Source organism: Lissotriton vulgaris, chromosome 9 (assembly GCF_964263255.1).
Source record: "Lissotriton vulgaris chromosome 9, aLisVul1.2, whole genome shotgun sequence".
Taxonomy (NCBI): domain Eukaryota; kingdom Metazoa; phylum Chordata; class Amphibia; order Caudata; family Salamandridae; genus Lissotriton; species Lissotriton vulgaris.
Window position 1 is genome coordinate 699,117,347 of NC_141697.1, and position 14,561 is coordinate 699,131,907.

Consider the following 14,561-nt stretch of genomic DNA (forward strand, 5'->3'; position numbering starts at 1 on the left):
CACATCCACGCTATGTTCTTAGCTGGAGGCAATAAAGGAGCTAACATTAGTAATTATAGTAAAGTGATATCTTGCAGAATAAGGAGGTATTTCTCGCTGTAACATTTTGTCTTTTCCGTCTTCATAATGCTCGTTAGTCCTGAGTTAGAAAAAAAATGCTGTGATTATAAATTCCCTCCATTCCTGTCATATTTGGCTTCTTTGCAACTTATGCTTTTGTGGACGTCTGTTAACTTAATCATAATGCTCTTTTGGTAAAATCAGTAAGAGCTTAAAAAATCTTGACTTAGTTTCGTTTTCCTTCTGGTTAGCTCCCAGTCAGAATCCAGCTCTGAATCCAGAACACGTTCCCGTTCGCCAACCCCTGGCAAAGAGGAGAAAATCACCTTCATCACAAGCTACGGCGGTAGTGACGAAGAAGCCGCAGCAGCAGCTGCTTCCTTAGCTGCCGGAGGAGTCCTGGTGAAGCCCCCCGCTTCTGTCAAACGCACTACACTAACGCAGCAGGGCGGAGCTGCAGCAGGTCATAGCACCTCCTCCCGGTCGGTAATTTTCAAATTTGTTAATTTTGAAACAATAAAAAAAAGCACAGAAGCCTCGGTCACTTCTTAGGACTTAAACGTTCAGAAGCTCATGTGCGAAACCCATAGGAAGAATGCTTTTAAGTACCCCTAAGAAACATCTTGTTTGAAGTGGTGTACCCTCATAACTTATACTGTTCATGTTGAATCCTCAGCAAAGCTTTTTGTTGATTGAATTCATCCCGCACCTTTTGTGCCTAGAACTATGTGACTATCTTCAGTCCTCTGCTTTGAATTCCTATCTTACACTTCTGATGATTTTCGATTACAGATATCTCCCATTCTTTGGCGTGAAAATTTGAGACACTGTCCATATTCACTGAATGGACTGGTGTTTGGAGGCTATTTATTGCTTTTTGTATGTAAGAGACGAGTATACGTACAGAGTTTTGTTTTCAGCTCCCTTTGCAGCTACTATTGTTCAGTTCAAGGTGTTCTTGCAATCTACTACTGTTTGCTGTTAACTGAAGGATTTTGCCAATTTGTAGTCTGTCCAATGTAAAAATATTTTGTATATCCTAAATATAAACTTTCAGCCTGTCTCCAAGAACTCCAAAAGTAGAATAATTGAGACATACATAAAAAAATGTTTGCAGTGCAAATGATATGAGGTTTGGTGAGAAAGCAGCAACTAAAATTTTTGTTCTTAATATCCCATTAGTCCGTGGGTGCATTTTTATTAGAGTTGCTGCTTTTAGGAGTGAGCGACTGAACCGGACAGGTGTGCTCCTGTCCTCTCTTCATTCATCAGGGGTTGTTTCAACGGCACGCCACCACCACTTTTCCCTTCTGCTTATGGCTAGTCTGCAAATGCCCTGCCAGTTACCCAGTCGGCCACTGTTCTATGCCCGCTTTGGTTTACAGCTACCACCAAGCGGACTGCAGATTATGGGCACAGCGACCGCCTGGGTGAGAAGGACTGAAGCAGAAGCCTTAAATTAAGTTGGTGGTTGAGAAGGCAGTCCTGCTGCAGATTGTGACAGGGGATCTGGTGGTTTAGCAGAGGCAGGGTTGTCTATGAATGCTCTGCTACTACACTACACAAGACACTAAAGGGCACCAGTATCTGACCCTTCTTCCTGACCTGACTATGAACAAGGACCTAAGCCCATGATCTAAGGGGTGGTGCCAGCACATACTGACCCCCTACGACCGTATTGGAGGACCAACCAAGCTGACAGTCAATCCGACAGTGGACTGTAGTCTGAAAACTAACTAAGAAGTGAAAATACTTGGTGCACAGCTTAACACTGTACTTTTCCACTTTTCCACTTCCTGTGCCTGTGTTTTGTTCTGTAACTGGCTGTTTTACTTAATTACTCCAGTGGTCTGTTAACAGAATAATTGTTTGTGACTGCTTGTGATTGTAACTTGTGACTTCCCTGAACATTTTGCCCATTCGAGCTACCACCAAATACATTTACCAATAATTTTGCATCAGGCTAACCCCAGGCAACCGCCATTATTTGACTGAGTCACAGATTCTGTTGCAAGACACCAAAATTGTCACAGTCTGCAAGTTTTATTTAACAAACTCTTCAATGTCTGCTAAAGTGAACCTAACCTTGTTGTTACATTCTGTAAGTTTGTCTGTAAAGTTTGGAAAACTGCAAAAGCTAAATCATGCTGATTTTGTCTAGGTCTAAAACTGTGATTCTACCTGCCCAGTAGGCCATAACTTCAGCCCTGAAGTCAAGTGGGTTGGGAAGGGTGGTTGGGTTAGGGGGAAACGACAACTTCCACACAAAATTCTCCATCAGAGCACACAGACCTACCTCGCTAACAAACTCACTAAAGCCTATTGCTCCCATTCCTTCAGAAGTACTTACACCCTCCTTCTTATCCCCCCCTTCTAAAAAAGAAAACCACCCAGTCACGATCCTTTTCCGGCAACGCTCCTTGCATTTGGAATGCCCTTCCAACTCACCTTCGCTGCAACCCTTCCTACTCTAGCTTCAAAAAAGAACTCAAACTACATCTCCTCGATAAATACTGGGGACCCTAATCTCTATCTGTTCTCTTCCACTGGCCACATCTGTCCGACCCTAGATGCATCCACCCTCTCTTTATCAGCCTTACTCGTCCTTCCTCCTAGTCACTTCCCCCTCCCTGTTTACCACCTTCACTTTTCCTTGCACCCCCCTTCCCTTGTCCACCCTCAGCCCTCAGCCCTCATCCCCTCCAAACCCCCCCTCTTCTGCCCCTCCCTCTCTCTTCCTTACCAGCCTAACTGACCACTAACCTCCCTATACTGACTCTGCAATTTTCCGGCTCTCTTTTCAATTTGTGCCTTATGATATTTTTGATTACCACTTCTTTCACATTTTGGTGTGCTTATTTCCCATACTTATCATTTTGAAATCTGTCAGGTGGAGACTTATATGTTGTTTATATACATTGATGCTATGTATTTTCCCTGTCTTATTGACCTTCTTGTCTCAAAAATGTAAAGCGCTCTGATACCCCTGGGTCCAGCCAGCGCTATATAAAACCTCTAAAATAAATAAATAAATATTGGAGGACAGGTTTATAGGTACTTTGGTGCCCTTATGCTCTGGTAGCTCCAGGTTGGGGCCTACCTTCCACCCGTCTCCCCCCTCCTTCCACTGTATTACTAGGGTTCTGGGCCCTCTGCTGTCCTCTAGGTTGTGGTCTAATGGCTGTGCCTCTGCCTTTTGTTCATTATGAGGGTTGTCGCACTCTGTGATGGGGCTGTCTTGGACTTTTGCCATTCCTGGTTTGTCCCGGACTGGATCCCCTTCATTGTTTGTTGTTGGAGTAATAGTTCTGCTACATGTTATCATGACATTTTTTACATAAGTTCTTTGTCTCCAAGGGGGGCTATCTCTGTACTGGCAGGGTTGCTGCTCACGGCTGGGCTCTGTTATTTATTCTTTTCCCTGCTTTTGGGTACTGCAGTGCCTGGCACTGTTCTTTATGGTGTTCATCACCATTCCTTTTTACACTTTTTCTGCTCTTTCGCACACTGTTCCTATACACTCACAGTTTTGCCTGCTGGCTCCTCGTTGTGGCGCAGAAAAGTTCTCAGAAGAAAACTGACGTAGGCGCGCCGGGGTGGGACTTATGTGACCTCGCTGACGTTTCATACACGGACCACGCTTGGGCGGAGCCGCGTGGTGCCGTCCCCCTGGTGCGCAGGGATGCTTTGGCAAAAAGTTTTCCGGATCCAGTCTCACGCCTGGGGATAATTCTACGTTAAGGAATCTGCGACTAGAATCGCCTCTACCAGATACATCGTTACCGAAGGTAAGTAACTCGTACTTTAATTGCCTATACAGCATTGTGTGTCTCTACTTCAAATTACATAGATGATCGGTACTACCCAAGATTAACATTCACCAAAGCAACGTAGATGAATAATCCTTATGCCCTAAATGCAGCACCATACCTCCTACAGCCCAGTTAACCAACGAGAACTCATGCTAACTACCAACAACTATCTAAGCCATCAAAAAATCAACCATCCGAAACATTTTTAAATAAGCATAACCTACTGTTATTTTCAGTACTTGGTCGTAAATTACCATACTCAAATGAAAGAAAAAAAAGTGGAAATAGACTAGGTTACCTTTATAAATCCTTCAATATAGGCTTCTTCCAAGAAGCCCTGGCAACAGAAAAATTTTGAGTTGGATGGTTGTACTTCCCATTGTGTGATGCAAGAGCTGAAAGAGGGTGGATTAATTATTTAGTCTCAACATCCTTACAGTTAAAATGCTGATAATCGTCAAAATTCAGAACATACAATATCTAATGCTAAAAATCGACAACCTGTTATTCAACATCTTGAACCTAGATCTCCCTCCAGGTAATGAGAACTAAACTCACATAAGACAAGACAAAAACTAGTAGTGTGTAAAAGAGGAAAGGAGGAGAATCATAACTAATAATATTGGGCTGTGGCGGTTTTAATACTAGACCACATCCCATGATGCAGGGGCCTCATGTGAGCAATCCTCCTTGTATCTCAGGTCCTAGGTTCCAGAGGTACCATTTCCTTTGGACTTCCAGAGAGTGCTAAAGGTATTGCCAATTGGGGGAAACAACTGTACAGTTTTGGGAATGAGATCTGGCACTGGGGTCTTGGTTCTCAGGAACCCAGTACACTTCCAGTTGAAATCCCATCAAATACCAGGCAAAAGATGTGGGTGACCGTGTCAAAAAGGTGCATTTTCCTATGGGGTCCTGCGCCAAACTTGGAGGCGAGAGATAGCACAGCAGAATGAAACTAGCACTTCTCAGCCTTCTAAAAAAAAAAAAAAGCCAGCAACTCAGATTCTACTTTCAAGGAGGTTCTATTACGCACAGCATGTTACCACTAGCACCAGACAATATCCCAGTACCTGAATTTACAGAAGAGATTACTTAAGCAATAAACAGCCTAATACTGTTAACCTCGCCAGTTCCCAATATATTCCCCTCTGGCATTTCCAGTTCCAATTTAACACTTTGGGCTCCTATCCTAAAAATAGCATTTAACACTATTTAGAAACATGGAGAAGTTCCATCCACATGGAGAAATACAATTATTGTTCAAGTCCATAAAAAATTCTCGCTCGGATCCTGGAAACTGTCACCAGATTTCCCTGCTGGACAGCACATGGAAATATATGGTAAATTGCTCCTCAACTTCACCTAGGCAGAAAACATGTAGATTTTCTCTAGTTGGCTTTAGAAAAGGAGTTGGGTCTGTAGACCAAGCAGTAAGACTTTACTTCACATGCATGAAAAGTGATGTTCAAAAAAATCTACTGTGTACATGGTCCTTATAGACCTAAGAAGAGCATTTAACTTACTACAGTTGACAGAATCCTCCTCTAGTCAATACTGAAGGAGCAAGAACTAACAAAAAATTCTCCTTGCCGCCCTGTAAAGAGTCCACTGAAAGAACAAATTCACGGTTAGGTAAAGGATGAAAGGTGAATGTAAACCTGACTTTGAGATCCAAACTGCAGTCAGGCAAGGTTGTGTACTTGCACCTATTCTGTTCCACCTGTTTATAAATGACATCCGTAAACTTCTACTGCAGCTGAATTTGGACTTAACAATGAGAGAGCTGATGCTGTTCGAAGTTTCAAATCCCACTAGAGCTCCAAAAATGTTATATCCACAACAAGAAAACAAAATGTATGATACTGAATCCAACAAAAAATCTTACATCTGAAAGAGACACGTTAGTGATAGATTCCTTACCTTAGAATATCCCCAGGCGTCAGACTGGATCCGGAAATTTTTGCGTAGCAATACCCCTGCGCGCTGGTAGGCGTCGTCTGCGGCTCCGCGTCCGTCGTCGGCGTCGTGAGCGCCGGGATGACGTCGTCGGAGTATTTAGACGGCGCCCATGCGCGCTGACGTCAGTTCTTCTTTTTTCCGCGCCAGCTAGCGCAGATCCGGAAGAAGCTCTACCCCCAGTCACTTTTTGACTGAAAACTTTTTTGATCTTTTTGATCCTCTATTTAGTCGCTTCTCGACTATCGGTGCCAGGGATGCCCGGGTTCAAGCCTTGCTCGAAGTGCGGCCGACTCATGTCGGTCACGGACCCCCATCGCCGGTGCCTGAAGTGCTTAGGCCTCGACCACGACGATCGAACCTGTGACGACTGCCGGGCCCTGACGTCGAAGGCTAGGCGGGAGCGGTCCCGCAAGCGTCTCGAGCTGAGGCAGTCGGCCCCGCGCCGCTCCAGGTCCCGGTCCCGGTCCCACGGGAGGTCGAGGGACAGGTCGCGAGGTCGGAGTCATCGACGCTCCGGGAGTGGTCACCGATCGTCCGGTTCCAAGTCCTCAGGTAAGAGGCATGAGAGGTCGGAGCGACGCCATCGATCCTCCGACCCGCCCCGTCGCTCGCACGATGCGACCGGGGACTCGGGCGACACCGCCCACGCGGCTCCGCGGGAGTCGCAAGCGTCGCCGCCTGCCCCACACCTCCGGGTCCCTGGGCACGGCGCGTCGCAGGAGGAGGTCGAGAGGTACCTCATGGCCATGAGGGCCCTCCCTCCTCAGTCGGTTCCCGTGGCGCCTTCGGGCCGATCGGCTCCGTCTGGAGGTCCTTCCGGGTCGGGCGCTTCGGCCCCAACGACGTCGGGTGCTTCGGCCCCGGCGCCGCTGGCGACTTCGGTCCCGGCGCCGCGCGACCTCGCTGGATCCGGCTCCGGATCCGGGACCTCGCCGGTCGACCTTACGACCTCACCGGCGCCGTCCCTTCAGGTGTCGTCCCCGGCAGCCGATGTGGTTGCCGACCCCAATGCTTCCTACGGTCCTACTCAGGTGTCGGAGGGGCGCCGCTGGGCGCCGATTCCGTCGGCCTTCGGAGAATTCTATCTCCACGAGGAGGCCCTGGCTGTTAATCCTGGTCTCCAGGAGCCAGGTGACGAGGAGCAATGGGAGGGGTCCGAGGACCCTCTGGCACGTGATTGCCAGTCGCATCAGGACTGGACATATGAGCTTGGGGAGGCCAGTGGTATTGACACCTCGCCAGACACTGGATTTACGTCGCCCCCGACTGTGGCTTCGGAGGCGGGTTCTGCTTACAGCGTAGTGTTGACGAAGGCAGCTAAGGCCTTAAACCTTCAGCTCCCCGTCGCGGCCGTGAGGACTAATCTCCTCACTGAGGTCCTCAAACAGCAGTCCGGTTCCACGGAGCCCCTTCTGCCGTTCAATGAGGCCTTGTGTGACGTTCTGCTGGGCACTTGGTCCAAGCCCGCCACAGGCCCCCCTGTGGACAGGAACGTGGCCAGACGCTACCGCCCGGCACCGGGCGACCCATGCTTTTTGTCCACCCATCCCACCCCCGAGAGCCTGGTCATCCAGGCCTCTAACTCCCAATCCGCATTCCCGTCGGCCCCGCCCGACAGGGAATCCAAGAGATATGAGCAGTTCGGGAAGAAGGTCTTCTCGTCTGTGAGCCTGGGGCTACGGTCAGTGAACACCAACTGTCTCTTGGGCCGCTACACCCACACTCTGTGGGACACGGTTGCGGAGGTGCTGCCACAATGCCCTGAGGAGGTCAGGGCTAAACTCAGCCAAACCCTTGCGGACGGCCGAGATGCGGCACGCTTTTCTATCCGGTGTGGGCTGGATACCACGGACTCACTGGGCAGGGCGATGGCAACGACGGTGGCGGTTCGACGCCACGCCTGGTTGAGGTCCGCCAACTTCTCGGCCGATGTCCAGGCCACCCTCCTGGACATGCCGTTTGATGGCCGTCGCCTCTTCGGCGGCAAGGCAGACCATGCGCTGGAACGTTTCAAGGACTCCAGGGCCACGGCCAAGTCCTTGGGCCTTACGGCCCCACGCCAGCAATCGGGTGCCTTTCGCTCCTTTCGTGGCCACGGAAGGGGCGCCCCACCACGGACCGCCAGCCACACGCCGCAAAATGTCCAGCAGCGCGGTGGCGGACGTGGGAACCGCCGTGGCGGTGGTCGGGGTCAGCGGCGAGGCCAGTCCACACCTCCCTCAGCAGCCCCCGCCTCAAAACCTTCCTAGTCCGAGTTTTCAGGCCCATGTGACGCCTGTGGGAGGCAGGGTTCGCCATCACCTCTCCCACTGGCATACAGTCACTTCGGACAGGTGGGTGCTGCAAATTGTCCGAAGGGGTTTCTCCCTCCCCTTCGAGTCTTCCCCTCCATCCATGCCACCTCAATACCACCGTGTGTCGGGGGATCACTTGCAACTTCTGCAGGAGGAAGTTTCGGCCCTCTTGGCCAAGAGGGCCATCGAGCGCGTTCCTGGGCCAGAAGTAGGACGTGGTTGTTACTCCCACTACTTTCTGGTGCCCAAGAAGGGCAAAGGGGGCCTACGCCCTATCTTGGATCTGCGGAACGTCAACGGCTTCCTCCGGACGGAGAAGTTCAAGATGCTCACTTTGGCTCAGGTCCTGGCTGCCCTGGACCCAGGAGACTGGATGGTAGCGTTGGACTTGCAGGACGCCTATTTCCACATCCCCGTCCTGCCGGCCCACCGGCGTTACCTGCGGTTCACGGTAGGCCTAGAGCACTTTCAGTTTACCGTGCTCCCCTTCGGCCTTACCAGCGCCCCACGGGTGTTCACGAAGGTGATGGCGGTGGTCGCAGCCCATCTGCGCAGGCAGGGGGTATCAGTCTTCCCCTACCTCGACGACTGGTTGTTGAAGGCGGGCTCGCCCCAGACAGTCGTCAGCCACCTCCAGACTACGGCCGACCTCCTGCACTTGCTGGGGTTCTCCATCAATGTGCCGAAGTCGCACCTGTGTCCCGCTCAGAAGCTCCTTTTCATCGGAGCGGTTCTCGACTCGGCGCAGTTTCGGGTTTACCCACCCGAGCAGCGGGTTCGGGATATTCAGGCTCTGATTCCTGTCTTCAGACCGTTATCCCGAGTCTCGGTCAGGTTGACGCTGCGGCTTCTGGGACTGATGGCCTCCTGCATCCTTCTGGTGCGTCACGCCAGGTGGCGGATGCGGGCTCTGCAGTGGGACCTGAAGTTTCAGTGGGCCCAGCATCAGGGCAACCTGTCCGATCATGTCCTGATCTCGGAGGGCACTGCGGAGCAACTGCAGTGGTGGCTCACGGACCGCGAATGGGTCAGTGGCAGACCCCTCTCCCTACCCCAGCCGGAGCACGTAGTTGTGACGGACGCGTCCCTCCAGGGCTGGGGAGGCCACATGGCAGAGGCGGAGATCAGAGGCCTCTGGTCTCCGGCGGAGTCCCGGCTCCACATCAACCTTCTGGAGCTGCGGGCGATTCGTCTTGCACTGAAGGCATTCCTCCCCTCTGTCAGGGGGAGCGTGGTGCAAGTGTTCACCGACAACACCACCGCCATGTGGTACTGCAACAAACAGGGCGGTGTGGGGTCGTGGACCCTTTGCCAGGAGGCTCTGCGCCTCTGGCAGTGGCTGGAACATCAGGGCGTGACCCTGGTGGTTCAACACCTGGCAGGCTCTCTGAATGCCAGGGCGGACGAACTCAGCCGCCGGTGCATGATGGATCACGAATGGCGTCTGAACTCGGACGTGGCGCAAGGTCTCTTTCGACAGTGGGGAGAGCCTTGGTTAGATCTATTCGCCACAGAAGAGAACGCGCAATGTCAGCAGTTCTGCGCGTTGGAGTTTCCAAGGCGGCACTCGCTCGGAGACGCTTTTCGTCGCGAGTGGAGCTGCGGTCTGTTGTACGCCTTTCCGCCTATACCACTTCTGCCCAGAGTGCTGAAGAAGATCAGGCGCGACCGGGCCCAGGTCGTCCTTGTGGCTCCGGACTGGGCACGAAGATACTGGTATCCCGAGCTACTCAGCATGTCAGTCGATCCCCCGATTCGTCTGCCTCTTCGGGAGGACCTTCTGTCGCAGCAGCAGGGGACGGTCCTGCACCCGAACCTGTCCAGTCTCCACCTACAAGCTTGGAGATTGAGCGGCGGCAGTTGAGGCCATTTGACTTGCCTCCCGAAGTTTGTGACATCATTCTGGCAGCCAGGCGTCCCTCCACTAAGTCGGTATACGCCTGCCGGTGGAACAGATTTGTGGCATGGTGCGCAGCAAAGGCTGTGGATCCCCTCTCTGCACCCCTTTCGGAAGTGCTGCTCTTTCTTCTTTCCCTTGCCCAGCAGGGCTCTGCTCTGGGCACTCTTAAAGGGTACCTCTCTGCTCTTTCAGCCTTCTTGAGGCTACCAGATCAGCCTTCTTTATTCAAGTCCCCTATTGTAAGTAGATTTCTGAAGGGCATCACGCACATGTTTCCTCCTGTTCCCTTCGTGATGCCCCAGTGGGACTTGAATCTGGTTCTCACCTATCTGATGTGTGCTCCCTTTGAGCCACTTCATAACTGCCCTCTTCGTCTCCTTACTCTAAAGACGGCCTTCCTGGTTGCCATCACCTCTGCCAGGCGGGTGAGTGAGCTCCAGGCTCTTTCTTCTTCACCACCTTTCCTGTCTGTTCATCCTGATAAGGTGGTGTTGCGTACACGACCTTCCTTTCTGCCCAAGGTTGTCACGGCCTTCCACATCGGGCAGTCCATCACTTTGCCCACCTTCTTTCCGCCTCCGCATCCCTCGAAAGAGGAGGAGAGGCTCCACCGTCTGGATCCAAAACGTGCGCTCTCCTACTACCTAGACCGCACTCGCCAATTCCGGGTGGATGACCAACTCTTTGTTGGTTACGTGGGCGCGAAGAAGGGAAAGGCTGTACACAAGAGGACCATCTCCAGGTGGATCATCTTGTGCATCCAAGCATGCTACTCCATGGCGAGGAAGGAGCCCCCGGCTGGATTGCGGGCTCACTCCACTCGGGCCACGGCAACGACAACTGCCCTGGGCCGCGGTGTCCCCCTGCAGGACATCTGTCAGGCAGCCACGTGGGCCTCGCTGCACACGTTCGCAAGACACTACTGCCTGGACAGTCAAGTCCGGAGGGATGGCTTCTTTGGCCGTTCCGTCCTCCAGGACTTTCTGGTGTGATATTGGTTCGCAGACCCACCACCGGGGTTGGTATTGCTGGGGTATCTATTCTAAGGTAAGGAATCTATCACTAACGTGTCTCTTTCAGATGCACAAGTTACTACTTGTGTAACGATATATCTGTAAGAGACATTAGTTAGTGATAGATTCCTTACCGCCCTCCCGTCCTCCCCGTTCTGCGAACCGATATTTAGGGTTAAGGTCATCCCCTTTCAGGGCCCTAGTTTCATGGCACCAGTGTTAGTTCTATCATGGCTCTGCGTATCTGGCGCGGAAAAGCTGTGTTATCAGAACTGACGTCAGCGCGCATGGGCGCCGTCTAAATACTCCGACGACGTCATCCCGGCGCTCACGACGCCGACGACGGACGCGGAGCCGCAGACGACGCCTACCAGCGCGCAGGGGTATTGCTACGCAAAAATTTCCGGATCCAGTCTGACGCCTGGGGATATTCTAAGGTAAGGAATCTATCACTAACTAATGTCTCTTACAGATATATCGTTACACAAGTAGTAACTTGTGCGTCTAGGTTCCAAATTAATGGAGCTGCTCTGGACTGCATAAAGAGCTTTTATTAACTAGGAACATGCTTTGACAGCAAATTTTCAAGGGCAGAGCAAGTTTCAAAATGTGAGGCTGCTGTGAGCCAGAATTCAGAAGCTGTCTAACATTCCGTGAACCAATGCACAATAAGGTTGACAGAACGCTCTCAAAGGCCATGGAATAAAAGCGTTGACTTCCTATACATCTGGGACTCACCTGAGGGGTTTCAGAAAAGTACGACGACTGCAAAACATTGAGATTTGCTTCCTGTGTCTTTTGTTACGTCTTGACCTAGATACATCGATGGGGGCACTAAGTGCCGAGCTGTGATCTCCTTAAAACCCTGCTTGTACTGCTCTCAGCTATGACAAATCCGGCTTTGACAGTCTCTATAAATTATTCCTTGATGTTGGGTCTAGTAAGCACCGAATAAAATCTCTCAGGCTGGCTCACATCTCACAAACCTTTAAAAGAAATAGGCTGAGATGACTTCTTAAGGATCCAAAATCAATTAACAGATCAAGCTCTGCAATAACTCAAATATGTTACTGTGGGCAGATCCAGATAAAATTTCACAAAAATGCAGATAGTTTGCTAATGCTGTATTAAAGCATTCTGGCCCCTGACCACTTAAGAAGTTTGAGCCCAACATGTGTTTTGTGGCATCCTGTATTTATAAAGGTACATATAAGTTGAAAGAAGTGATTCAAGTTACCCATTAAATAATACATAGTTTGTTTAAAATCAATAATTATAGGAGCTTCACTCATTAGCTTAGATTGCATCTTGAGAATTGTTTCACACAAACAACTTAAACGGCAAGAACGAGAATACCAATTAGAGCTAACAGAGACCAACTTTAATTACATCACTGGAGAGTACTACAGGATGATTTTCATTTGGCCACACTTGTTTTATCATATTCAATCTATTAATTCGTATTTAGATATGTACATCCTGTAAGATCTTTAGAGTACCAACAGAATGTCAAGATAGTACATTATCTATTATGTTTTATTGAGATGGCCATCTCATATGTAGTCTTTGCAGTACAAACTGAATATCCAGTTAGTATTGCAGCACAGGTGACTTCAAAGGTACTCAAATGGCCAAATTCATGCCTGACTTTTAGTCACTCTCTCTCTGCATGCAAAGTAAAAATACAAACTCACATGAAGAAACCACATAATAACAAAATCCTTTCTGGATGTTAACATTTTTAAAATCATTTGAATACTATACCGATGTAATCATTTTCAATTACTATACACATCTAGTCTTTCACTGTTTGGTAAAATTATATTTCGGAGCTATTAACACAATGTAACTTGAAAATCTGATAGAGACTTCTAGACGCAGATTCCTTATCTTAGAATTATCCCCAGTCGACAGACTGGATCTGGACATTTTCTGTGAGCAGTGTCCCTCTGCACCAGTAGGTGCACAGGGATACTGTAGGGATTCTCCTCCCTCCTCCCTCCCCCCTTCTCCCCTCCTCCTCCAGGGACTGTAGGGATACTGTAGGATGAGTGAATGGATGAGGAGAATTTAGTATAGCGCATAGCTACTCAGAATAGAGTGTCCTGGCGCTGAGACTAAAAAGTAAGCAGGTCAGTGAAGAAGCAGTTCTTAAAAGCAATGTTTTAAGGTGTTTCATGAACGTAGATAGGTCAGAATTGGCTCTCAATGAGACTGGTAGACTGCTCAATGCTTGGGTGTATGTTTCTACTGTGGCAGTGGCGGAATGAGTCTCATTCACTGTAGTGATGTGGAAGGGGGGGGCGGCTGAAGTACTAGACCTTTATCTACTCCCTGTGGCTTTCAAGTTAATGTCTTTACTGAAGTGCTTCATCATGCAGTCAGCACATCTGAATCGCTTCTCCCTTTTAACAAAGCCCTCACAGACATCCTACTCGGGGTCTGGTCCAAGCCCAGCACAGGCATTCCATTGAATAGGTTGATTGCCCGCCGACATCGCCCCGCCCCAGGGGACCCAAGTTTTTTCACAAGACACCCCACCCCGGAGAGCTTGGTGGTCCAAGCCTCCACTACCAAAGTAACTCCTGCAACATTCCCTACAACTTCCCTGGACAGGGAATCCAAGAGGCTGGATACCTTGGGCAAGAAAATATTTCCTTCTGCCAGCCTGGCCTTGCTGTTGGTGAACACTGCTTATCTTTTGAGCCGAAACTCCAACTCGCTCTGGGACTTGGTTGCGCAGGTGCTGCCTGTGGTCTCAGAGGAAGCCCGAGCTGTACACTCTCAGGCTATAGCTTAGTTCACTACACGCTGTGGGCTGGAAACAACCTATTCGGAAGGCAGACCTGTTCCATCATCTGGCCTTATGCCGTCACGACTGTCTGAGGACGATTAGCTTTTCTGGTGTGTCCAGGTCTCACTTAGCACATGCCCCTTGATGGCTCCTGTCTCTTTGGAGACCAGGTGGACATGGCGCTGGTGCCCTTCAAGTACAGTAGTACTACAGCCAGGTCCTTTTGTTTTTTTCATGGCCCCTTGCTAACCACTGTCTGCCTTTGCTCCTTTCGTGGCCACGCACGGGGATTCCAGCCGCATCTGCAACTGCCTAGGCACCACGGCCAGTAGTCTTCGGTCCTTCCGTGACAGAGGAACCTGCACCCACAGGACTCATAGGTCAGATAGCCAGAGGTCGGGCCAGTCCACCACTCCCTGGCAGCCGCAGCCTCCAAGTCCCTTTACTTTGCCTTCCGACCATCATGGGAACATATTTGGGGCAGGATAAGCCATCACCTGCACCAGTGAACAGCAGATGCTGTCATCTCATCCTCTGTACATCTATTTTTGCCCTAACAACCTTGTCCTTTAGACTCTAGAATCCTTCTTGCCGAAGGAAGTCACCCCTTTCAACGTATGCCAGTCCATCATCTTGGCTAACTTTTACGCTCTGCCTCATCCCTCTAAGGAAGAGGAGAGACTCCACCGGCTGGACTCAAAAAGAACCTTTGAGTCCGGGTGAACA

General features: G+C 50.3%; 1 protein-coding gene across 10 annotated transcripts in view; it reads left to right on the forward strand.

Moving 5' to 3' along the window:
- CLASRP (CLK4 associating serine/arginine rich protein) overlaps positions 1–14,561 on the forward strand; it is an 893,416-nt gene that overhangs the window by 536,043 nt on the left and 342,812 nt on the right. For all 10 annotated transcript variants that reach the window (XM_086938423.1, XM_086938429.1, XM_086938425.1 and 7 more), the window contains one exon: positions 312–542. In XM_086938423.1, coding sequence (XP_086794549.1) covers positions 312–542 — 231 coding nt within the window. The remainder of the gene's footprint in view (positions 1–311; positions 543–14,561) is intronic.